The sequence below is a fragment of the Sitophilus oryzae genome, unplaced genomic scaffold (genome assembly GCF_002938485.1).
Source record: "Sitophilus oryzae breed Bouriz unplaced genomic scaffold, Soryzae_2.0 scaffold_179_pilon_pilon, whole genome shotgun sequence".
Classification (NCBI taxonomy): Eukaryota; Metazoa; Arthropoda; class Insecta; order Coleoptera; family Curculionidae; genus Sitophilus; species Sitophilus oryzae.
Window position 1 is genome coordinate 3,523,716 of NW_022146501.1, and position 26,170 is coordinate 3,549,885.

Below are 26,170 nucleotides of genomic sequence, written 5' to 3' on the forward strand. Positions count from 1 at the left end.
ATAATATTTACTTTTACTGGCATTTACTTTAAAAAATAAATGAAATATTTCTTCGCAAAAACTACATGTAAGAGAATTAGCATAAACAAAATACAAATATCGTTAACTTTTTTTAAATTGGCACGTGTAAAACTTTCAATTTAATTTTCTCACCCCCAAAATTTGAGTTTGATAACCATTTACTTAACCACATTACTTAAATATGATTATCAAGTTCAACTAATTCATATTATTATATCACATCTGAACATCTAAAATACAAATTTGTATTTTTAAAATGAATTGTAAGTTCATCTCATCTCTTAAAATTGCTACTTCTCCCATTAAAAAATAGACTATATACCTTATAAAATTAAATAATTGAAAGATCGGGCTACGGAAAATCACACAAATTTTCGAAAAATTTCGAGTACCTGCACACGGCACACAATCGTCAATTAAAAAAAAAACTACTATTTAGTATTTTAAATATTTTAATAAACGCAAAAATAGCACAGTATTTAAAAAATCAAACGAATACTAAATTTCATTTATCCAAAGCATTCGATAGTCGTGGCTCAACGATAACCATTTAGTCGCACGGCGAGGTTGTCACATATGCTTTAGTATACAAATGAATGAATGATTTTATTCAAATAAAACCATTCGATAGTTGGAATCATTCATTCAAAAACCGATAATTCGATAGTCTAATTCATTCGATAGTTCCCATCGCTAATTTCCTTAGGATAAAGTTTGTCCAATGAACCGGGAATGATTTTGATTTTTTAATTTGCTTGTGAATAAGATGACAGACACAACTGTCACTGTCAGGGATTCTCTCGTTGGGCAGACTATTTCCGAGATTAGAATGCATTCGACAGGGACCTCGTAAACTTTATACGAGGTGTGCCGAAAAGTTTGCAATAAACGGGATTGTTTTATTATTGAGTTTAAAAAAAAAAGTATGCAGGATCTACGGCATAACAAAAAAATAACACTTCATACCTGTAATATGCATGTTTAATCAGGTGTCTTTCAAGATAATGCTTAAAGGTAAGTTGGAATGTTCAAACAGATAAATAAAATAAACCAATGACAGAGAGATAGAGAGAATACATGATTTTGACAAACGAGATCCAAAAAATGGCGGATAAATCATCTACTTTTGATCTACTAAAATGACAGAAGACTCACCGATGTCATATACAGGGTGTTTCAAAAAACGTGCCATCTCTCGTGGGGAGATTCCTTACGTAAAAATAAAATTTATTTTGCATATCAACATAAGTCCGATTCTACTATGTTTCGTAGCTACAGGGTGTTAGTCTTAATAATCTTTTGATTTATTATAATTTTCTTCCAAGTACTTTTAGTGATTCGAATGAAATTTTAAGGGTAAAAGTTACTCTAAGAGCTACATATTTTAATGCTAAAATAGTGTCGATAAATTCATCAGGGACGTGCACATGGGTTATCACTGGAATATTTTTCAAAAAAAACGTGTGCCACTGGCTTTTTTCTTTTGATATCAAAATTGTATAGGCCGTTTAATGCCAGTTAAAAGTAATAATCTCTTGATATTTTGTCGAATTCGGCCTCCTTGATGAGATAAACGCAATTTTATTAATCACAATAAAGTTAATATAAAAATTAAATTAATAAATTATTTTACCTAATTTATTTAATTTATTATTAAATATTAGTACTATAGTCCAACCTATAGCAAAAAAGGTTTAGTTTGGTTATGGCTATTAGACTTGGATCAAGGCAAATTAATAAAATTCGTTCATCTCAAAGGAAGCCGAAATCAACAAAATATCAATAGATAAAAAACTTTTTAATCGGCATTAAACTGCTTACACTATTTTGACTAACGAGAAAAAAAGTCAGTGGCATTACATGCTTTTTTTTAAATATTCCAGTGATAACCCATATGCGTGTCCTGGTGAATATGTCGTCACTTTTTAGTAACTGTTACCCCAATGGTGCCGTTTATCACCTGTGACGTAATGACCAACCTGCGCAATATCATACCTTGTATTCTTTGTACCATGAGTCCAACCTATAGCAATTTCAAAAGGTTTAGTTTGGTTATGGCTATTAGACTTGGATCAAGGCAAATTAATAAAATTGCGTTCATCTCATCAAGGAAGCCGAAATCAACAAAATATCAATAGACAACTTTTAATCGGCATTAAACTGCTTACACTATTTTGCTAACGAGAAAAAAGTCAGTGGCGTACATGCTTTTTTTAAATATTCCAGTGATAACCCATATGCGTGTCCTGGTGAATATGTCGTCAATTTTTAGTAACTGTTACCCTCAAAATTTTATTTGAAAGGCTAAAAATACTTGGAAGAAAATTATAATAAATTGAAAAAATATTAAGACTAATTCCCTGTGGCCACGAAACAAATCAGAATCGGATCTATTATATTTTATATCATATTTATTGTAATTTTCTGTTTGAACACACGACTTGTTAAGTGAGGGCACTGTCTAAGCATCACTGACTCTACGTCACGTTATTTGAAGGTAGACGAAGCAGCCTTTAAACATGTGGAAACTTGCTTCATCGATACGGTGAAATACCACAGAAAAATAAAACCTCTAGACCAAGTTACTTCGTCGTCTCTAAGTCTGGACCCCCCTGTAAACTTTGACATTTTCGGCGACTTAAAACAAGAACTATATGAATTTTCTATGGATTTAAATTTACTGGATGTTAGTGGAGAAGTCTGCAAGGAGCCAACTATAGACATTGCTCAGATTACTGATAGGTGAGTATATGTTCTCATCACTGAATAAAAGGACCAAGGAAGGAGTTTTATTATGGCTGTCTTAAATTCCGGTTTATCTGTGCTGACCATGACTCTGTGTTTTATCTGTGCTGACTTGATCTGTCAGAACCATGACTCCTGAGCATTTTATTTTTTGATTCGCATCAACACATGCCTTGGTTAACTTGCCACCTACAATTTGCAAATTTTTCAATTATCATTACTTTTTGATGTTATTTTTTAATATGACGGGGTGGCTTTGGTGACTATTGTAGTACCTAACCGTATGATCGAAAAAAAAATGGCGTTCAGTTGGCTTGGAAGAGAGGCCAACTATATGTATTTAGAGACGTATAAAAACACGATTTCGTCTTTTAATCCGCCATAAGTCTAAATATTGGTGCCCGACTCTCTCTATACCTATATATACTGTGATCCGATTCAATTCTTACGGCTCTTTTTTACGGCTCATCGTTCAAATTTTATGGATCCGTGCTGGCCACGATTCAATTGAACGAACCGTATTGTAAGCAATGAATCAATTCTCACGACACTTTGAACGAACGATTGCATTAGTGACTTTTTTACGGCTCATCGATCAAATTTTATGGATCGGTGCAGGGCACGATTCAATTGAACGAGTCGTATTGTAAACAATGAATCAATGCTCATGACTCTTTGAACGAACGAGCCGTAAAAACAAACGATCGCATTGTGATCCGATTCAATTCTCACGACTCTTTTTTACAACTCGATTTTATGGATCCGTGCTGGCCAAGATTCAATTGAACGAACGGTATTCTAAGCAGTGAATCTCACGATTCATTTTTAATACTCGTTCAAATGAACGACCCGCTCAATCTTTGCCTACCTCTGCTGTGCCACAGATTAGGTATTCCAATTGGGAATACATTTTTTACAAAAGGCAACAATGCGTTCGAGACAAAAAACGAAATCTGACAACGCCGTAGCCCTATTAAAGGCCCGAGGTCACGGTGGCGTTTATGAGCAAAGACACAAAATTTCGAATTTCTCCAAAGATTCTGTAACAAAAACTGTCAAAAAACGTAATTGAAAATGGTGACTATGACGTCCCTTCCGTCTGTAATGTAATGAATATAAAAATAATATCTAACTCCTTATTTAGTCTTCTTATTCAGTGATGTATCTGGATCGTCACATCAAAGGACACTGTGACATCTTTTTTAATAAAATTCTTCGGCTTGAAGTGAACTATTTATTCATCTTTTTTATATTCTTTAGCATGCAGCAATATGAGCCATTAAAGCTGATCAAAGAGGACATGGAACTATCCGAAAACATAATCAGAAATCTGGAAACTTTAAATTTGACCGACACGAAATCTTTGTCGCAGTCGGAGATCATCGAGCGGGAACTTTCTAGCGTGTTCGACGACATAGACGACCAATTGATGACGAAACCAGTTTTGAAGTACAACGCCCGCAAAACGAGAGAAAGTATTTTTGACAATCCGGAAAGGTTTAAGGATATTTTAAGTAAGAACGCGAAAAATCCTGTTGAGCCCAATATATTCCATAAAATTGTCGAATCTTTGACCAAAAGCGGACCTCCAGAAACGACCACGCAAAATAATTTGTTAGATAAAGGTATTTACAGTTCATACCAAAGAAACTTTTAGTCACGTGATTAAGGGTTGCCAACTTTTATATATTTTCTTTTAATCAAGATATTTTAGGAAACAAAAATAAATTAATTATAAAGATACTAGTGTGTACCAGCGACTTCGTTCGCGTCGAATTAATCATTTGTAATGGTGATGATAAAGCAATAAGCAAGAATTTCCATTAACATACAAACTGGATAAAATTTTCTCACATTTATGTCAGCATGAGAAAAAACAATATGGCGATATTATTATATAACTTGGTAATATTTGAGAGGTAGTTTCATCTCGTTGGAATTTGACACAAATAAATTATGCTTGTTCAAGCGTTTTCACGAAAGACTAACCGTTTTTTAAATAACAAATATTGTAATATTTTAGGGGCGTTTTCACCCTCTTGGAATTTGAGATTCGAGAGACCCCTCCTGATCGAACCTCTACACCCCACAGTCAATCCGTTTGCCAAAAATCAGCTTTAACCTTTCCGGGACCGTGCGGGGTATTTTAGGTACCCCAGATGCGTTTTTTCTTTAATAACTTTTACAATTTTTATTTCCCACTTTTTTCCTTTCAGGTAATCCTAGAAAATACATTACAAAACCTTTTTTTAACAAAAATATCCAAGTATTTTTTTTATTTTCCGCGAAAAACTGAAATTTACTGCCTGGGGTACCTCCATCACTTCGCACGGCCTGCATTGATTTGAAATCCTACATGCACTATTTATGTTTTTTCGTTTTGGTGACTTTGTATAAAGATAAAAACAAAAATATTATGTAGTACATGCAAAAAAAATCTTGTTAATATTCACCGCAATGAATGTAAAACGTTTTTGCCCAGACTGCCAAAATAATGTGCAGAAAATTAATAGGAGTTTAGTTTTAAAATTAAATGTTTTTTATATTAAACAAATACAAACTATTTATTGTTTGTTAGCTTTATTATTGACGTTTTATTATAAAACTTTACAAATAATTATTGATAATTTACCTGAGTGGCAAAATGTTAATAGATTTCGAAATATTTCAGTGGGGTATCATAGTTGCCCCACACGGCCTGAAACGTAACTTTTTGTAGCACGGTCCCGGAAAGGTTAAGCTTGATTTTCATGCATCCGTTGTCCGACGATACATTGATACGATATTAATTTCATTGGTTGTATTTAAAGGCTTCGATTGGATAACCGTTTCTAACCAATCGAAGTCTTTATATTCAACCAATAAAATTAATATCGTATCATCGTATCGTCGGACAACGGATGCATGAAAATCAAGCTTTAAACGTCAAGCAGTTTAAGCAGAATCGTGATTAGTCAATGGTCATATTTTATGAAACACCCTGTATAAATTTATAAAAAATCTTAAAACAAAATAAAATATACGTGTTTAAAAGTTTTTTCGAAAAACTCACAGAAACGTCTTTTTCTCCGGGATTTTTCATTTAATGTATATTTTATATGCTTTATTACCTTTATATTTATAAATTTCAGGTGAAATAAAAAATTGAATTTACAAAACAAAACTAAACGGAGAGAATTAAAATGGCGTCGAAATTTGTTCGATTTGTTCTAGAACAACTGGTTTCACCCACACTTCTTTCTAGTTAATTATTTTATGGTTTCATCCTCTTGATATTGAAATTTCGAAAAATCTCTTCTTATCAAACCTCTACACCCTAGAATCAACCTGTATGACAAAATTGAGCTTCTTACGTTGAGTGGTTTGAGCAGGATTGTGATTAATCAGTATGTCAGTCACTTAAGGATTTTATATATTAGTATAGATAAACAGTTAGAACATCAACAAAACTCGCCTCCTTAACAGCACTTAAGGGACATAAAGGGCCATTACTACCGCTTTCCCTTTCAAAATATTCTAATAAAGTTGCGATGAGTTTACGGCTATTAAGCTATCTTGTACACTTCGCACTAAAAGAGGTTCTAAAAAGAACAATGTTCGACTGCAAGGTCTGCTAGCAGACATTTTTTAAGCTTAAAGTATCACAACACTATTTATTTAAACCAAAAACTCGTAATACAAAACGAAAGTGTCAAAACGAATGACAATGTCGGCAAATAAATAAATAAATGCGCAACTTGACATTTCTTACAGCAGAGCTACCACCTGAATCCCTAGCGCGAAATTTAAATTCCAGTTAATCACCTCGGTGCCGAATATGTCTATGGTTGACAACAATTAATTTAAAAATCGTGCCCTCGATTATGTAACTAAAAGTTTAATTGATATCAAATATATGTAACATTTTGCTTTATCGTGCTATTTATTGATATATTATATAATTTTCTTTTAGATAATTTCAAAACTGCCTTTAATGTTTATAGTAATCCGTTTAACAGCAGCTCAACTAATAAAGATTTCCTAAATTTGAGTTTGTCTGAGGTAAAATTGGAACAAGAATTGCATGATGTAAGTGTTGATTTTAAAAGGAATGTGCTATCGGATGTCAAAGTGAACAAAATGCCAGTTTTGTGTCCAAATAACCCGTTTTACTACGATGTCGAAAATGCATTTCTTACTAATACTGACCAATCTTTGAGTTCGAACTGTATAAAGAACACTGCACAGGTAAGTATTAGTGTGGGTTAGGGTTTATTTTATCACATTTTATTGTGTTGTTTCAAAAATGACATACTTTACTTCAACCTCATTGGAGTGACGACATGAAAGACGACGCATGACGGATGTATACTAAGGCCTGGCAAAGGTTAGTCTTGGGTCGAGATTTCCGTATGTAAGAAGAGTACAATGCGTTTATAATGTACTGAACAAAGAGAGGACAGTAAACAGGTTGCCAAACGTATGAAATAAACCGAGAAAGTGTGCACATCGCTAAGAGACGTGGAAGGGGATATAGCAGATTTGTCGCAGTTGACCGGTCGACACAATCAATACCTCTGTCAGTACTTAAAGTTCTAGGGAAAGGTGTACGTCATGCGTTCAGCTTCACGATTTAATTACGTCTCGTGATACTTAATTTGTTTATTTATTAACGAGTCGTTGTAATTTTCCCTATAGCTTGAATTTTTTTTAAGTGCAAGCTAGAAACACTTGCATTTTTGGTAAAAATAAATGGAATTGAGTGGGTATTCGATAGTGGTCGCGCTATTAGAACTCTTAATTCAAAAATCGATATCCCGAAATCTATTAGAAACAATAGATTGTAGTTTTTTTAAGAACTTTGTTAACATTTCTGCTGTATTTTCTTTGTACACAGTATGTGAAAATCTTTACCAATAAAAAAATTACACGATTGCTGAAAATTGCTATGCTCTAAAAGTAATTTTAAGATTGTTTACAATTTTTGAATGGAAAAAACAACCTTATCGAATTTTTCTTATGTAAACATATTGTAAAATATCCGATCTTGAAAATAAAAAAAGTTTCAATATCTAAAGTGGTTCTTGAGTTATGGCCTGTTATGTGTTAAAATGTTATGTGTTTTAAATTACTGCGATTACTGACGTTTTCTCGTTATAAAAAAATGACACCCTAACGATATCCTTATAATTCCATTTCAGATGCTCAAAAACATGTCTAATGATTTTATCTAGTTATCTCTTGAAAAAAAAGTCTTTTAAAAATAAGCGGTTTGCGATCGCGATTTTACTTTACTTGATAGGGAAAGGCGTATCGGCAACGCCGCAACAGCCTACCGTCGCGTCGCGTCGGTCGTTCGCATTTCTCTCACTCTGACTTAATAAGATCCCTATGCGATTTACTTCCACACATGTAAATGCCGACCCAAAAGTAACAGTTGCCAGCACGGTATAAACTTACCTTTAGTAGGCCAGTTAATGACAGTTAACAATTTTATGGTATCTTTCTAGTAGTGGTTGTTTTCTTCTTGTATAGTCTTCAAATTCGATACAATAAGCCTACGCGCTAACCTGTAATTTTTAGTTGGCCGACTGTTTAGTTGCAAAAGTGTTAACAATACATATGAAGTCGATCGGCCGACTATTTGATTGCATGTGAGCGCGGCTCTATAAGGATATATTGGTCACAAATATGCAACTAAATAGTTGGCCGATTAAAAATTGCCTGTCAGCGCATAGACTAAGGCTACGCAATGTAATCAAATATTGGGCCGATCGGCTCCATAAGAATGTATTGTTTTCACTTATGCAACTAAATAGACGGCCTACTAAAAATTACATGTCAGTGCTACCCTAATTATTCTAAAAAAACTCACAAGAGAAAGGCAGAAAAATGCATGCTTCATTTAGAAATATATAATAATTATTTTTATTCAAATATGCGATAATTGTTTTGAGTAGTATATTATAAAATACAAGACACCAAAATTTTGCTACCGTTTTTCAAATACAAGTGTCATTTTTTGACTGCGATATGGCGCATTACATCGTCTGGGAGACAAAGTTTATGGTGCAATATTTAAAGCAGAGATGGCCAAAACTTATTTCTAAACAACAGCTGGAACTGTTACTGTTATTTTAAAATAACAGGTTTCTGTTATTATAAGCCGTAACAGTCTAAACATAATAAACATTGATATTTATACCTGCCATTATTTTTATACCGATTATTTTTTTGAAGCTATCAACTGTTGCGAACTGTTATTTCTAAATAACAGTTCTAAAATAATAGATGTTAAATAACAAATCGCCTCTAATTTATAAATTATTTCCTCCATCATTTTGCTGTTTTAGTATATGTTCTAAATCATCTTTATCACCGCGCTGTTATTTTTAGATCTGTTATTTCTCCGAAACACGATCATATCGCCAACCATCTCTGTTAGCGCATCATTATTTTCATACCTGTTATTTTATGGAAGTAACAACTGTTGTGAGCTGTTATTTTTTAATATGTTGTTTAAAATAACAGTTCTCAATAGATGTTAATGCTTGCTTCAAATTTATAAATGATTTTACTCACTTCATTGTTTTAGTCTATATTATAAATATGGTGCACTATATACCCTATGAGCGAAAAAAAAACGCATAACGGTGGTTTTTGAAATTATACGCGATGGTAATTTCTGCAGTAGGTCCGACAGAAATTTTCATCGAGTATAATTTCAAAGCCCACTGTGACGCCGTTTATTTTTCATATATAATATTAATTTTATAGGACAAAATGGAATCCACAAAACTTGAAGCTTTATCACCAGAATCTGTTTATTCATCCAGTACCAATCAATTAGACAACGTAAACCATCATTCCAATTCTATCTCGACGCAAACTTCAGTTAAAGATCTTAGTCTAGACACAACTGACGATACAATTGAACAGGAAGAAAACTCCACCGATGAGTGTATAGTTTCAGAAGATGTGCCGAAAACAGAGCATGTTTTGACTGAGTCAGTAAACAATAACCAAAAGATAGTGCCTACAAATCTCACTTGGTGGTCTAATCCAGAGAACTGTGGTCAGCGTTCACAAAAACCCCGAGAGGTCGATACAACTCCATGCCCTCCTTCAGAATATCAATGTTATGGAAAAGAGCTGGAAGAAAAATCCACTAAAGATATACCAAGAACAGAGAATGTTGTTACTGAGCCAGTAAACAGTAACCAAAAGCCGGTAACTAAGAATTACACTAGGTGGTCTAGTGCAGATGATGTTCGGCAGTTTCAACAAAGTCGAGGGGTCAATACAATTCCTCGACCTCCTTCAGGATATCAGTCTTATCAGGTAATATATCACAATATACCGGGTTTGCAAAAAAGTCTGTTAAAAATTTCTTGTTATTATTAGAGACAGGTAAAACAATGTAACGCAGTTAGTTATTGCTTGTCTAGAAATCATAAATTAAGTATACTATTGTAGTCAAATTTTACATTTCTTCTTGAATCTATTGTGTGCATTTTTTATCTAAGGACTGTTCAGCCGTCGTTCACCGTTACGTCATCATTATTTGTCAAATATGAGTTTTAGGGTGTGTCTGAGATCAGAAAATTTTAAGTACCTACGTTCCTATATTATTGATTTGAACAAGTTCCGTTTTTTCGGCATTTATTCATTTTTTTCTTGAATCAGTTACGATTAATGATGGGATAACTCGAGCGAAAGTTCGCTCGAATACTCGATTATTGAAATAACCGACATCGCTCAATTATGAACTAGCAATGCAAGTAACGAGTACCAAGCGACGAAAGCAAGCGATCCTAGAATGAAATAAATTGAAATCCGATTTTAATGTGACCTACCTCTAAAAAGCCGAGCGAGTTTTCTACATACATTGCAGGTAGCAAATTTATACGACGCCGTATATACCGGGTGCATCTCAAAACTGGCTCACCCCTATTACTTTTTTATTTTTTTAGATAAAAATATGAGATTTGGTATGTTAGTATATGACATAAATTAGGATTGATTGACGTATTCAATTATTTTCTGTCACTTCCTGTTTCACCGGAAATAACTACAATTTTTTATTTTTAAATGGCACCAAAATAAAAACACTAAATCACCACAATACACCAAAACACTTTTACTTTTACACTACTTCAGTTAACTGAGTTTGTAATCATCTGCTGATGATGCTAACATGGTTAGCGAAACGCGCGTCCAGTGTAAAAGTAAAAGTGTTTTGGTGTATCGTGGTGATTTAGTGTTTTTATTTTGCTGTATAACACCAAAGGTTCCAACCCTCAACTGTAATCTTTAAATGGCACCCTCGGTATTTTTTTACTTTATTCGATAGAAAATGACTTTCTAAATAGAATGACGTATCATATGTCAACTTTTGACATATTCCTTAAAAACAAATTGTATTTTAAATTTCAATCTAGAGTGCCACGGCTGTGTTAAAAACACTAATTTTTAATCAAGGAGCCTTGGAAAAATAGATTTGATTGTCTAATGTTTTTACTGTCTTGCCCTGGCTGGCCGGTTAAAAGATGCCCAAATAGTATTTTTGATCATATCTCAATTTTTTTCAAATGGAACGCGGGTGGATCATTAGCATATTTCGAAAAAGATTTTTTTACGAATAATTTGATACCACACACTTGGTACTTCGAGTCAAATTGTCGTTATGAACCGCATGTTACAATTTCAAATAAACCATATGCGAAAATGTCAAAAGTTGACATGTGATATGTCATTCTATTCAGAGTGTCATTTTCTACCGAATAAAGTAAAAAAATACCGAGGGTGCGATTTAAAAATCAAAAGTTGCAGTCATTTCCGGTGAAACCGGAAGTGACCGAAAAGAATTGGATATGTCAATCAATCGTAATTTATGTCATATACTAACATACCAAATCTCGTTGTTTTATCTGAAAAAATAAAAAAGTTATAGGGGTGATCCACTTTTGGGACGCACCCGGTATATTAATCCGTTGCGTATCTGAGAGACAAAAGTTTACGACCTACATCGACAATGCTTCGAAATAAACTAAATCAGGCGATCAAGCGAATCCAGTGTTGCCAACTTTGTTACAAGCCATTCCACCAGAAATCATATTTAATTCCACTAAAAATCCACCAGATAAAAATATTATTAAATTCCACTAGAATTCCACTAGATTTTTTTTGCAAAAAAATATAGTTTATTTGAATAATATTATGTTTTATCATTTATTATTGCGATTTTTAACATAGTTCGCTTATGCCATCTTAATGAGAGGGGTTTTTGCAATTAAAAACAGAAAATTAGGGACATAAGGGTGGGCAGGATATTTTGTAAATTAAAACCCTTAAACTGATTGTTAAAGGAAACAGGAAATGACAATCGGCGCTTTCTTGCGCATCAGGCGCAGGTGACATTTGACATTCGGCGCTTTCTCAAGTGGCAAGCGGGTTGCCTAAAATGACGTTGATTTGTATATTTTGTGCCTTAACTTTACTGAAAAATTTGAAAATATTAAAAGTACTATCAGTTTGCAAAAAAAATAATTTTCACTAAAAATTCCGCTAAAAAATTTCATGGTCACTAGAATTCCCACCATAGTAGATTTTGATAACACCATTCCACTAAATGACTATAAAAACCACTAAATCTAGTGGAAAATCTACTGTGTTGGCAACACTGAGCGAATCGCTCGCCGCTTACTACTTGCCATTCATTACCGAAAGAATATGTGCCCTGCGCACGCAGCTTACTGCTTGGTGCTTGTGGCGTTAACGAGTACTTACAACATGCGACGGACAAAAAACCGTATTTTTAAATACGAGCGATATTTCGCTCGAGTGATCGCTCGGTTATTGCAATTGCTTGATACTCGTGTACTCGATTATTGAAATTAATCGGTTTTTCCCATCACTAGTTACGATCCCATTAATTCCAATCCTTTGGACTGTTGAAATTCCTATTTCTAAAGCATCAGCAACTCATTATATTACTTAAAAACGCTATCAATTTGGATTTTACATAGGAATATTACACCTTTGCATTGTACTTATTTCATATATGGCGTCCACGAGCAAGAGTGTTCTACCAGCGTCTCTTTCTCGAGAAAAAATATTAATAAGCTTAAAATGAGCGATAACTTTATTTTTACTCAATACTCTCTCTCTACAACTATTAATGTTGCTTCAAGACCGATATTCTTAATCACAAGTGGGCACACTTTGATGCAAAATTTATTTATTTGTAACATTTATACAGGATGTGCCCAATAGTAAACTCATTTTGACATATGTCATGGGACAAGTGACGTGGTGACTAATTACAAATGCAAAGAGGGGTTAGGTGACAAAATATCGTTAAAAGATAGAGAAAAAATGTTCAGAATTTGATTTTACGTCTCTATACCAAGTTTTGTCTTAAATATATGGGGTCTGTAAACAAATTTAATTTATCTTTTGGTTATTGGACAAGCAAAGACGAACTGCCTTACCTAATTCATCCAACCAATCTCTTATAATGATAAAAAAATCTCATCTGACGCAGACTATTTTGTAGCCACTGTATATTATTCATGTGCATCTCATTTTTCAGAATGTCAATCTGTTTTTTCAGAACTTCTGCTTTCCTTTTGTAAACACGAATATTCTCATGTACAACCATTATTCGCCATACAATAGCCTTTACAATTACATGCCTCCTCCCATGTTGCCTTTTATGTGCCCTCAAACTTTAAGGAATGTCCAAAATCGAAAAAATGCCAATCTCCAAAATAGCCAAAAAAATATCAAAAATTCGAATCCATAATATTTAAGTTTTTGTTTTTTATTATTTTTTTATCATTTTTATTTTAATTGTTGTTTTTTTTATAAAAATAGAATTTATACGTTATTTTTATAGTTATAAAATATAAGAATGTTATTTTTTGTTGACAATATATATGTTGTTTACTGAAATTGTCTTTTAAATTTAAAAAAAGAATACAAAAAATATAATATTCATTATTATTGTGCACTTACAAAAGAATGGCAAGTTGTATTTGGATAAAAATGTCAGGTTTTTATACCAGACTTATACATAACTTATTATAATCACTAAAAAGACATGATAGCCAAAAGAAAATACTAAACATAATAGGAAAAAAAAATAAATCTTTAAAAAAATACAAATGCCAAAAAAAGTTTCTGCTCTACAAATGTCATTTTTGGCAATTAAAAATATTTCAAAAGCTGTTAAAGACTTTGGTATAGAACATTATCACAGAATTACTTAACTCTAAAGTAGCAATACAGGCGATTTTTTTTTGTGTCAGGAACTTTCAATAAGAAGACTAAGGAAGGAGCATAATGCTATCCATGTATTCATGCATGGTGGGCGGAAAAAGCACTCTAGGGTGGGGATCCTTGACAGTTCTGTTTGACGATTCGTTTGACACATTTGAATTTGATTTGAAATTTTGTGGATTTGTCAGTCTTTACGGAGCTTATTTTATGTTATTTATTATTTATTCTACTACTGATAGTTGTATAAAGGTAATAAATCTAGATGGAAATTGTGGCAGAACTTAAATTAACAGTGACACTATCGCGATTTATCGAAAAAGACTCTAAAATAGTTGGTTGTGTAGCGTGCGGTAGATCTCGGCAAAAATTGAGTGAAATAATGGAACAACTTTTCGCTAGTAAGTGACTATATAATATACATACGTGTAGTAAACCGATCATTTATGAAATTCACTTAAATTAACTAAATTATATATTTTTCTTGCATTTTAGCTTTTATTTATTACTTGTCAAAGATTAGATGTCAAAGAATTTAGATACGTTAATTTGACTTACCTGCTTCAGTAGCGTATCGGATGTTTGTGTTATTAAATACTTATTATAACTTATCTATTTTTATTAGAATTATATATTTTTATAACAATTTTAACTACCAACATTTATTCACAACGTAAAATAAAACAACAAATTATTGAGTCTACCCCACGTCTACCCTACATCATAGTTTTACATTTTTTAAATAAAATTAGAACGACACTGATAAACCGGAATTTAAGTCGGCCATATTTGAGGCCCATCGCGGTGTACCTAAGATTTTTGATATGCTCCTTCCTTAGTCTTCTTATTCAAAGGTCAGGAAGTAAACCTTAACCTAAAACATTCAGGTTTGTATTTTGTATCTAATCTAACGGATTGTGTGAAAAAACTATGTTTTAATACTTTTACTAAGAATCTAATCAATTAAAGCTGTCTCCTGAGCATTTTCTTTTTTGACTGATGTCAACACATGCTAAACAAAGAGTGGGTGCTAAACTTGGTTAATTTTTAAGAGCGAAATGAACTTGCCACCAACAATTTGCAATTTTTTCAACTACCATTACTTTACGATGTTATTTTTTAATATCACGAGGTGACTTTGGTTACTAATGTCGTATCGACACTGATTAGAACTCTATATTAAAATTTAAAAAACGTTAAAAATAACGATACCTTGGTTTTAATAAATATTAGTAGCACTAACAGAACTAAGGATATTTAAAAACAATAACTGTAATAACTAAGTGTACAAACAAACAAAAAACTTGTAAAAAATACTCTAATACTTTGTATTGCCTCCCCTGGCGACTATAACTGTCTGTAGAGGTCGGTTCATACTGTTAATGAGGCTGCAGATATATTAGCTTACTTCGGGTTTCTCTTATTACCGATTCTGAACCATCCTAGAACTGTGATGCGTATGCGCAGAAGGAAATATGAAGACATTTCATTTGCGCATGCGCTGCCGAGTTCTAGGACGGTTCAGAATCGGTAATAACAAGATCCCGAACAAAGCTATTGTTTTATGTTTTCCCATTCTTCTTCAAGGACCAAGCGAATATTTATAATTTTGGCAATCTTCAACAAAATCAATGACTTTTGCACCAATCTTCGACACTAAGAACCATATCCAATCGTACCTACACAACAATTATCACTAATCAACAAAGCCGCCTCGTCACTATGAAGAATAACATCAAAAAGTAACGATAATTGAAAATATTGCAAAATGTTTGTGGCCAAGTTCATTTTGCTCTTAAAAATTAACCAAGGCATGGGTTGACATGAGTTAAAAAACAAAATATTCAGGAGACATGGTTCTCACCGAAAAATAATGTTTTAGGAAAATTTGCTCACGAAATTATTGCACAGGGTGTTTTAAATATAGGGTAAAAAACAACTCTTCGATTAACCCTGTATAATAAGTTAAATACTGCAGTTCATAATAAACTGAGTTTACGAATTAAAGTTGATATATTTATATACAGTTTGCTAAAAAAATCAAGGGAATAGGGCTAAAAATAAAAATATAACATTTTAAATACTAGACCAGAAATTTTTCCGTCGCGTTTTATTGCATCTGAGTGTATAAGCTTCCTTGCACTGGATTTAATCATTAGTAGGTCCATTTCATACTCACATTAACTAAGTTTACATAGTATAAGACAGGTTATTTAGTTCCACCTATTTTTTACTTAATATATACAGGGCGCTACTAAGAGTCAAGGTACAAGTACTTCCGGCTCAGAAAAGAGTGGGTGCTCGTCCAGGACAAGTCCACAGGTTGATTCAAGAAACAATGTAGGTCCGCAGCAACAACGGCCTTTACCTAACGAATCTCAAAAGTATTTCGTGCCAATGCAAGGTACTAACTGAAATTATCTCTTCGATACAAACAATAAAAACGTCATGTTTTAGCCTACGGACCGCAACCTGTCCAGTACGTCAACCAACAGTATGTACCATGGTCTCATGGCTATCCTCAGCAACCTCAGCTACAACAATGGAATAATGGAAGCAATGCGGCAGCTGTTCCCCCAGTGCGTCCACCTCCAGGGTTTCCCCCAAAGGTATCGAAAAATATTTTTTAAATTTATATTGAAATATGGTGTTTGTTTTAAAAAGTTTCACTTTTAAAAAATGTCTATACCATAGACTTAAAATAAAATATAGACTGAGCATCTCATTCATAAATAGCTGGAACATGCGGTCAGACAATGTCTTGTTATTGTTGTGTTATTGTTTTAGGTTATAACGAGTGCGACACGAGCGATAGATAGGTTGTCTCTGTCGTAACGGTCGTTCCCTGACGACTCTGACGAGAAACACAACACTGTCTTTCGTTTCTCAAGTACACCTGAACTCTCCGTATCATAGCCGGGTAATTTTTTTATTTTAATGAAGCTATAATTAAATTAAAAATATATCGTATTGAAAGTTTTTTATATTTTATTAAGATTTAGGACAGGTTTTTTAAATAAAGTTTAGAAAAAACGTCTTAGAGTCCAAAAAGGATAAAAATAATAAAATACACGTTATAGAAGAAATTTTATAATCGAAATTACGTAATTTAATTAATAATAAATTATTAATTTTAGTCAAACATTTACAACCCCTAATATTAATCAAAACAGGATCTATTCCACAGATATAATAGAATCGGCGACAGGGAGAGAAAAAAAAATGATTGTTGTAATTTTTTTCTGGTTAAGTGATGTCTTATTATGTAAATTAGAGAAAACATAAATCTGTTCCATTAAAGCAAGGAAGGTGATAGGAAGTGGATAAAATGAAAACTACATTTATTTAACTCGGTACTGTCTTTATTATACCTGGTGCGTCCCAAAAGTGGCTCATTCCCATAATTTTTTTATATTTTCAAATAAAAAAACAAGATTTAGTATGTTAGTATATGACATAAATTAGGATTGATTGACGCATTCAATTGTTTTTGGTCACTTCCTGTTTCACCGGAAATGACTATAACTTTTAATTTTTAAACGGCACCCTCGGTATATTTCTACTTTATTCGATAAAAAATGACACTCTGAATAGAATTACAACTTTTGACATTTTTGCATATGGTTTAATTGTAATTGTAACACGCGGTTCATAACGACAATTTGACTCGAAATACCAAGTGTGTGGTATCAATATATTCATAAAAAAATGCTTTTTCCAAATATGCTAATGAGTCACCCTTGTTCCATTTGAAAAAATTGACATATGTATGATTAAAAATACGATTTGTACATCTTTTAACCGGCCTACACAAGACACGAAACCCATTAGACGATCAAAACTATTTTTCCAAGGTTCCTTGATTAAAACTTAGTGTTTTTAACAACACCATGACACCCTGGATTGAAATTTAAAATACGATTTGTTTTTAAGCGACAATGTCAAAAGTTGACATATGATATGTCATCCTATTCAGAGTGTCATTTTTTATCGAATAAAGTAGCAATATACCGAGGGTGCCTTTAAAAATCAAAAGATGTAATCATTTCGGTGAAACAGGAAGAGACCAAAAACAATTAAATATGTCAATAAATCCTAATTTATGTCATATACCTACTAACATACAAATCTTTTTTTTTATCTGAAAAAATAAAAAAGTTATTAGGGGTGAGCCACTTTTGAGACGATCCGGTATATTAAGAAATATTGTTTCATAATGTAATATCATTTTAAAATTCTTGTATGTTATTTTAGATTCTGAAGATAATTTTAGAATAAACCGGAATATATTTTTAATAAAAACATTATTAATTATTAACAGGGTTATAATTATGATTTTGTTACAATGTAAGTAAGTAAATAATGTAATGTAAGAGAAAAAATTCAGATTTTACATTTTACTAAAATATTATTATCTAAATAAGCGCCTTTCTACAACAACGCCACTGACTCCTAATGGGTAAATTGAGAGTTGCCTACCGGTCGAAAGTCGTTTCAAGACTTAAATGGATTGGCGAACCATATTTTATAGTTCTTGAACAGAAAAAGTCAATAAAATAAACACTTAAGGACTACAAGCCAAGAAAATGCGTTAATACAGCCGGGGACATAGCGGCAACAAAGCTTTACCGCACACGTGCGACGCGTACTACAAGGTAATAAATGAATGAATAGGCTCCCTCGCCTCTAATCGGTGTTGTCATATTGTAAAGAACTTACCCTTTTTAAACAGTATCTGACTTATAATTTAGTAGTATAAGGACTATTTAATACATCTATGGAATATTAAAACCTACTTTATTAAACTGTAGTATTAATATCTCAATATATGTGTATAACAAGAAAAAAAATATGGATAATATTAAAGACGTGACAACATAGGCTGGATGAGGAAGGCTCGGTCGACTGTACCCAGAAGTAAACATGTGTACGAAAAAGATTGTTTGACCGCGTTGAGATGTAAATAGTATAGTCTATATTTTATTTTAAGTCTATGGTCTATACCTATGTGGCGGATTCATCTCTCCAAAAAGATTCTATATGGGTATTTCGCCACTGCAAGAAAATCTACAAAATAAAATAGTTATTTTTTGTAAACAGTTCTGCGTTAAACCCAAACGGGAACTACTTGTCAGAAGTTAAGTTTACAGTTATACAAATTTGCCTGACAAACAAAAAAACGCTTAACGTTTTGGAAAGTTTATCTCTTTCCGTCGTCGGAAGCAAAAAAAATACAAAGAATAAAGAAAAAAACTATTTAAAATATTTAAATTCAATTATTCGAGAACACTTTAGTTTTTTTTAAAAAAGATACGTCTACAAAAACCGTTGACGTTCTGTTAAAACGACATTATATCAAGTTAAACTTCAAAATTAACAACTACTACCTGATAACAATTACTTAATAAGGTAAAACCAAAAAACCCCAAACTTTCTGTATGATTATTTTTAAATTTTAAGTATGTTATGTTGATTTATGTTATGTTCTTTAAAATCAAAGAAGCGATTGCCATACATTACTAACATCTACAGATGCATGATACATTTATTTTTATTAGATTGTATTAAAAAAACCTCTTTTATTTTTCTTTTAGAGGCTATCGCTTCTTTCATTATAATTTTGGCGTTATTAAAATTTATTCTGTGCGCTGTGTCCCATGAATGCTGACAAATCTTAGATTTGTGAAAATCTCCCTTTCTTAAATAATCTTTATGTTCTTTAATTCTAACATTTAAGGGTAAAAAATCGTGTATTTCAAAACAGAAATGCACTTTGCTGCTGACTTAAGCTGGATTTTCATGCTTCCGTTGTCCAACGATACGATGATCGATATTAATTTTATTGGTTAAATTTAAAGACTTCAATTGGTTAGAAAATTATGCAGTTTTTAAATTTATTGCATTTTCATGCCTCGGTTCATCAATTTCTTTGCGGTTGGTATCATTTTATATTTTCATTTCCATAACGATTTCGCTGTTTTACTTACAGTTTAAGAGCTAGTAACGTTTTCGAGAGAGGATTTTAAGAAAGCTGGTTCTTGAATATATCTTTTACTATGCTCTCCTGAACAGAGTGCGGACCGTCTGGCTGCCGGTACACGTTGCGTTCACTACTGCGCATCATATCTGTATTCAACATCTGTTCACTACTGCGCATCACAAATTCGTCCTGTATTTCAGGAACTAAGGAGGCTAGGACAAATCTATGTGTAGTATATTTAGTTTCATAAAAAAGTAGCAAAATAATGTGAAAATCGCATCATTGTATCTCTACTCATATACGAGAAATCCCATAAAACACGAAAATGGGATACCCTGTACAGGATGTCCCATTTTGGTTGAAATCATACGGTATCTCCGTTATTAGTGAAGATAGAAGGGTGCGGTTTGCACAAACCTGTCTCACTTTTTTGTCAAACGGAAGATAGCCGTAAACAAAATTTTCATAGCCCTCTTCGTTTCCGAGCTACAGGGTCTTTTTGAAAATTTTGCAATTTGGGACACCTCCTGTATCTCTGTTATTGTTAAAGCTATCGAGAAGGTGAAAACGGTTTATTGTAGAACTTTTTACGTAGAATACAGTGGCATAGTCTGCTTTTCTACCAAAAAAATATTTTTGAAAATATGAACTAAAGTTATGTTTTTTTAAATGGAACACCCTGTATATTTATAAATCATATGATCTGTCTTGCCATAAGCTTCTGAAAAATATATATCACTCTATATTTATTTTCACTATTTACTGCAATATTTAAAAGTTTTTATTAAAAGATCATATTTATTCGTAGGCCATGATTGGTAATAAAAGAAACTAAAGAATTATTAAAAGTATACTGCTATCTGTCTCTTGTTTTATTTTGGGAGCCGCTAATAAATTCTTTATATATTAGGGAAACTTAACTCTCTACCGCTATTTGTAAATCTTGGAATACGTGTATACGTAAGAATAATCTATCGTATCGGAAATTTTAGATATTCCTTTAGCTAATTTACGTGAAATATACTTTCAGCAAGATGGGGAACATTCCCCCTCATAACTATGGAAATATTAGAATACTGTTGAATTATTATTTTTCAAATCAATGAATTGGAACCAATGAACGCATATTGATAGCCTCCTCGATTCCCGGATTTCGCTGTTCTCGATTTCTGATTTTGGGGATTTTTGAAATACGAAATATATCGTGGGCACTACAACAATGTCGAACACCTGAAAAATGCTTTAATAATTCAAGATTTAGATATTTGCAAACCCATCCCGTTATAAAAAAAAGAAAAATATATTCACAGTTTCAGTGGTTACAGTTATTTCAAAAGTAAAATATATCAATCCCAAATAAATTTTAATATGTGTATGACTATTTTAGTAAATACCATTTTGATTTTTTGTTATTTATCACGGCCTACTAATAAGAAAATGATATATTTTAAATATTGCAGTAAATAGTGAAAATAAATATAGAGTGAAATATATTTTTGAGAAGCTCGTAGCAAGACAGATCATATGATTTATAAATATACAGGGTGTTCCATTTGAAAAAACATAACTTTAGTTCATATTTTCAAAAATATTTTTTTGGTAGAAAAACAGACTACGCCACTGTATTCTACGTAAAAAAGTTCTACAATAAACCGTTTTCACCTTCTCGATAGCTTTAACAATAACAGAGATACAGGAGGTGTCCCAAATTGCAAAATTGTTGAAAAGACCCTGTAGCTCAGAAATGAAGAGGGCTATGAAAATTTTGTTTGCAGCATCTTCCGTTTGACGAAAAAGTGGGACAGGTTTGTGCAAACCGCACCCTTCTATCTTCACTAATAACGGAGATACCCTATGATTTCAACCAAAATGGGACACACTGTACAGATGTGATGCGCAGTAGTGAATCGCAATAGTCTACCGGCAGCCAGACGGCCCGCATTTTGGTCAGGAGAGCACAAGAGAGCATACCAAAAGAAGAATTCTCGTTTTCCCGACATTGCTAGCTCTCGTACTATTATATTTTTATTAAGGTTAGATTAAATTTGTCAAAAAAAGTGTCAAAACGTCCGTTATCGTACGATCTTTCTCCGTTGACGGGCTGGAGTAAAAAATTTACGGATGAAAAGTGGCGCGAAAACGCTATGACCAATCAGAGCGACGCGCGGCGTCGGGCCATCGTATTAGGGGATAACAGACGCATGAAAATCAAGTTTTATGTTGGTCATGGTATACCCTTTAAGTTAGGAAACTATCTGCTACCAATAGGTGGCTATCCTAAAATTCCGATAGAGCAGCTAACTGAAAATTTGTGTGATGTGAAACACTCAATTTTAAAATCAAGACATTCATATACAGGGTGTTTTAAAAAGCATGTGCCTTCTCTCAAGGTTAGGTTACTCACGCAAAAATAAGATAAGGTTTATTATCAACGTCAATCAAATTCTGCTTTGTTTCATAGCTACCTATTCATTTGTTTTCTATTTATTATAATTTCCTTCCAAATGCTTTTAGCGATACCATTGAAATTTTGAGGGTAAAAATTACTATAAGTGCTGCATATTTAATGCCAAAAATGTGTCGACAGATTGACCAGGGACCTGCATATGGATTATTACTGGAATATTTTTGTAAAAAAAAACGTGCGCCACTGACTTCTTTCTTTTGTTAGAAAATTTGTGTAGGTGCCGATTAAAAGTTGTATCTTGATATTATGTCAATTAATCACAATTAATAAAATGAATATATAATTTATTTAATCTAATTTATTATTAAAATTTATAACACCGTTGGCTCAGTGCTAGCTACAGCAAATTCAAAAAAAATTACGGTATTTAAGCTAATTACAAAAGACCTATTTTTAAAGGTTTTAAAAATTAATCTTTTTTGACGTGAGGAAACTTCCCACGACATATGGCACATGTTTTTTGAAACACCCTGTATATTCTCTGTAAACACTCCGAAATTCATCTGCGCAGTCTGTATTAACAGAGATAAATATAAATGACCGGTTGACAGACAGAGAGACAAAATAAAACCCGGCATACAGTGTTGCCGGTTTTTACGTGTGTAGGAAAATGTGGTAGAAAAAATAAAATATTTTAAAAACCTTCTTGTATACTACTGAAATGAAGATATATCTAAGCTAAATATAATCCATTACAGCTGTGAAAAAATGAGTGACTAATTGTTAAAAATAAAGTTTCAATATTTTTCGTAAACGCCTACTTGTGGAGTTTGAAATTTTGGTGCCAAATCCGGCAATACCGCATCGAAGAAATGTATCAGCCCAAATTTTATCTCATTTTGAGGCCAGAATTACACTATCAAATTTCTTTGTCAAAGATTTTATTTTGTCAAAGAGTTTGACAGTGTAATATGTATGATTTTCACTGAAGATATAAGTCAAATGTTGTATTTTTTTTTACTTTTTAGAACAATAATTATTACAACACCCCTATGGGAGGAATGAACATGCCATTTACAAACTATCCAAATCCACAGGTATATTATCCACCTCCAGACTGGCAACGTTTTGCCACCCAGCGACAAGACTTTTACGAGTACTATAATAACTACCTCATGAATGTTATGAGAAAACAAATGTAAAGTTACTACTTAATTGTTAGATGTTTATTTTTAAGTTTAAAACCCCGTATTTTTTGACCTTTATTTTTTTTATCGATACTAGATTAACGTTCTCTTTTGTTCAGTTTTTTTTTATAAGAATGTAAATAAAGTTATGTTTTTTATACATATATTTGTTTTGATTTGCCTCTTAATAGAATACAAAACAATAATATTGTATAAATTCTTGTGTATAGAATGTTTGGCCATCGTTTAACGTCACGTCATATATTGTCGAACTTTCTCAATCACTTGCCAGATGAAAGAGATTCGCGACGTCATTATGGCATTTCGTAAATTAATGCATACAGAGAAGACCAGGCTACTAGTAACATAGCAAGTTGCCGGACGAATTTACGTTTACCCGTTTTGCGTTCGTACTCGAGTCATTGCCGGCTAGTCGGCTGGTCAGGCAGTATGCAGTTGCAGTTGTACTTGGACGGGTCGCACAGTGCTTCGAACATATGGCTCTAGAGGACAAAAATGCAAAACTTCCCTTTTATTGTAGGCAATTTATTCAAACTAGGTTTATTTGACACAAATGATGAGTACTCTCAATGTACTAAATGATGATGTTCTTAGTCCCACGTTTATGAAAAAAAATCTTATAAATAATAAAAATGTTGGAGCTGTGTTCCATCTAAGGAAATAATAATTTATAGTATGAAAACGGTGTAAGTATTAAATAAATCCCTGTGATAAAAAAGAATTGGAATAACATTAGAACATGATTCCTACAATATAAACCTAATATAAGATAAAAATATTTTTCTTTAATGAAAAAGAGATATTAATGCTATATTTAATTAAAAAACAAACTTAAGATACTATAAATTTACTTTAGGACAACAAAATGCATATATCGTAACTACTCTGATTCAGAAGAACCATTGCTGACAGAATCTTCCAAATTTATAGTATCCAAATTACAGGTAGATGAAATATCCTCACATATAAGATATTTCTGTACATCATTTTCTAATATGTTACTTTTTCGCGTTGTTACTGTTCTTTTTGTTGGTATGAGGGGTTCGGATGTTAATAGTTACCTCTCTAATAGACCATATCCATATATTATTTTTTCGTTTTCTTGGGTATGAGGTTTTATAATAAATTGAAAGATGGAAACATTTTTTATGCCACGTTTCGCTCCAACATAGTGGGCTCAGGCACAAGTGGTTATCTCATTGGACTGGAAGGTTCATCAATATCTAATAAAGAACACATTTTTTGAAATATAAATAATTTTGAGTTCTTGTCCTTATGATGAAGCCAAGTATTAACCAGATCGGCATTGCTTATCAATTTTACTCCATCTGAAAAGTATTATAAAATAAAGTTGGTCGCAAGCAGACGCAGATGAACTATACAAAAATTAAAAGTGTATGAATATGGCAACAAAAATATTCAATAAATACGATATGTTTTGATATGTTTTTTTTAATGCCTTTTTGAAGTTTGAAAATGTAAAATTTTTATACCCATTTAAGAATCATCTTAAAAATAAATAAAAACTAAACAATAACGAACTTGTTCAGAAATAAATTTAAAGTACATACCTTGTTTAACAATATCCATAGTGGTTTTCAATTAAGTACGTACCGTTTAACTCCATATACAGAACTACTATGAATGTTATTCTTTTCACTGATATAAGATAATGATCGCAAAATTTATTTTTAGTGAAAATATTTGCTAACAAAAAACGTGAAAAAAAATGTATTTTTGTGAAAAATAATATACAGGATGGTTGAACATTGCTATAAGTATAAAATTACATATTCAGATATTAGTAAATTTTAACTTTTTTTTCGATTTTTGTCCATGGGACGAAGCACTGTGGGTCGGTCGTGACAGACTAGGAATATGACGCGAGGAGTGCCGAGTATTTATTATTTTCATTTTAAGTGTACTTAAGGTAACATTTAAAATAAAAATACTTAAAAATGTATTATTTGAGTGTGTTTACAAGCCAAAACTAAAAATAAATAAATTCTCTAAACCCAAAAAAAACTATAATATTACTCTAAATAAAAAAAAGTTATAACAAGTGTTCAAAAAGACCACCTTCTTGTGCTAGACAGAAGCCTAGGCGATCGTAAAATCCCCGTCTGACATTGGCTAACATATTAGGGCTAATAGTTTGGAAAGCCACTCGTATTTTTACTTGAAGCTCATCCAGATTATTAGCCCTATTATGACCATACACTTTGGATTTTACATAACCCCACAAAAAGAAATCATTGGGAGAAAGATCTGGTGATCTAGCGGGCCACAAATAGTTCCATATCCACTAATTAAACGGTTGGGAAAAGTATTGTTCAAATATTCTGGAACAATACGGGCATTGTGGGCAGGGCAACCACCTCAGCAATTTGATTACTTGAAAACGTGGGATTTTGATCCGCGGTAGCACAAACGAACACTTGCTTTAACTCCTGTTCTTCATTAATCAACACATCAGGCTTTTTGTGTTTTTGTGGGGACACGCACCCATGTGTTTCAAAATTATTAATAACTCTTGATATAGTAGATAAA

The 26,170-nt window shown here is 32.5% G+C and overlaps 1 protein-coding gene across 1 annotated transcript in view; it reads left to right on the forward strand.

The window, feature by feature from the left end:
• The window catches only part of LOC115882678, a 34,482-nt gene extending 10,721 nt beyond the window's left edge, over window positions 1-23,761 (forward strand). The window contains exons 12-18 of the mRNA XM_030900871.1: window positions 2,519-2,763; window positions 4,027-4,391; window positions 6,719-6,993; window positions 9,523-10,086; window positions 16,273-16,429; window positions 16,483-16,634; window positions 23,441-23,761. Coding sequence (XP_030756731.1) covers window positions 2,519-2,763; window positions 4,027-4,391; window positions 6,719-6,993; window positions 9,523-10,086; window positions 16,273-16,429; window positions 16,483-16,634; window positions 23,441-23,614 — 1,932 coding nt within the window. The 3' untranslated portion in view covers window positions 23,615-23,761. The remainder of the gene's footprint in view (window positions 1-2,518; window positions 2,764-4,026; window positions 4,392-6,718; window positions 6,994-9,522; window positions 10,087-16,272; window positions 16,430-16,482; window positions 16,635-23,440) is intronic.
• The last annotated feature ends 2,409 nt before the right edge of the window (window positions 23,762-26,170 follow it).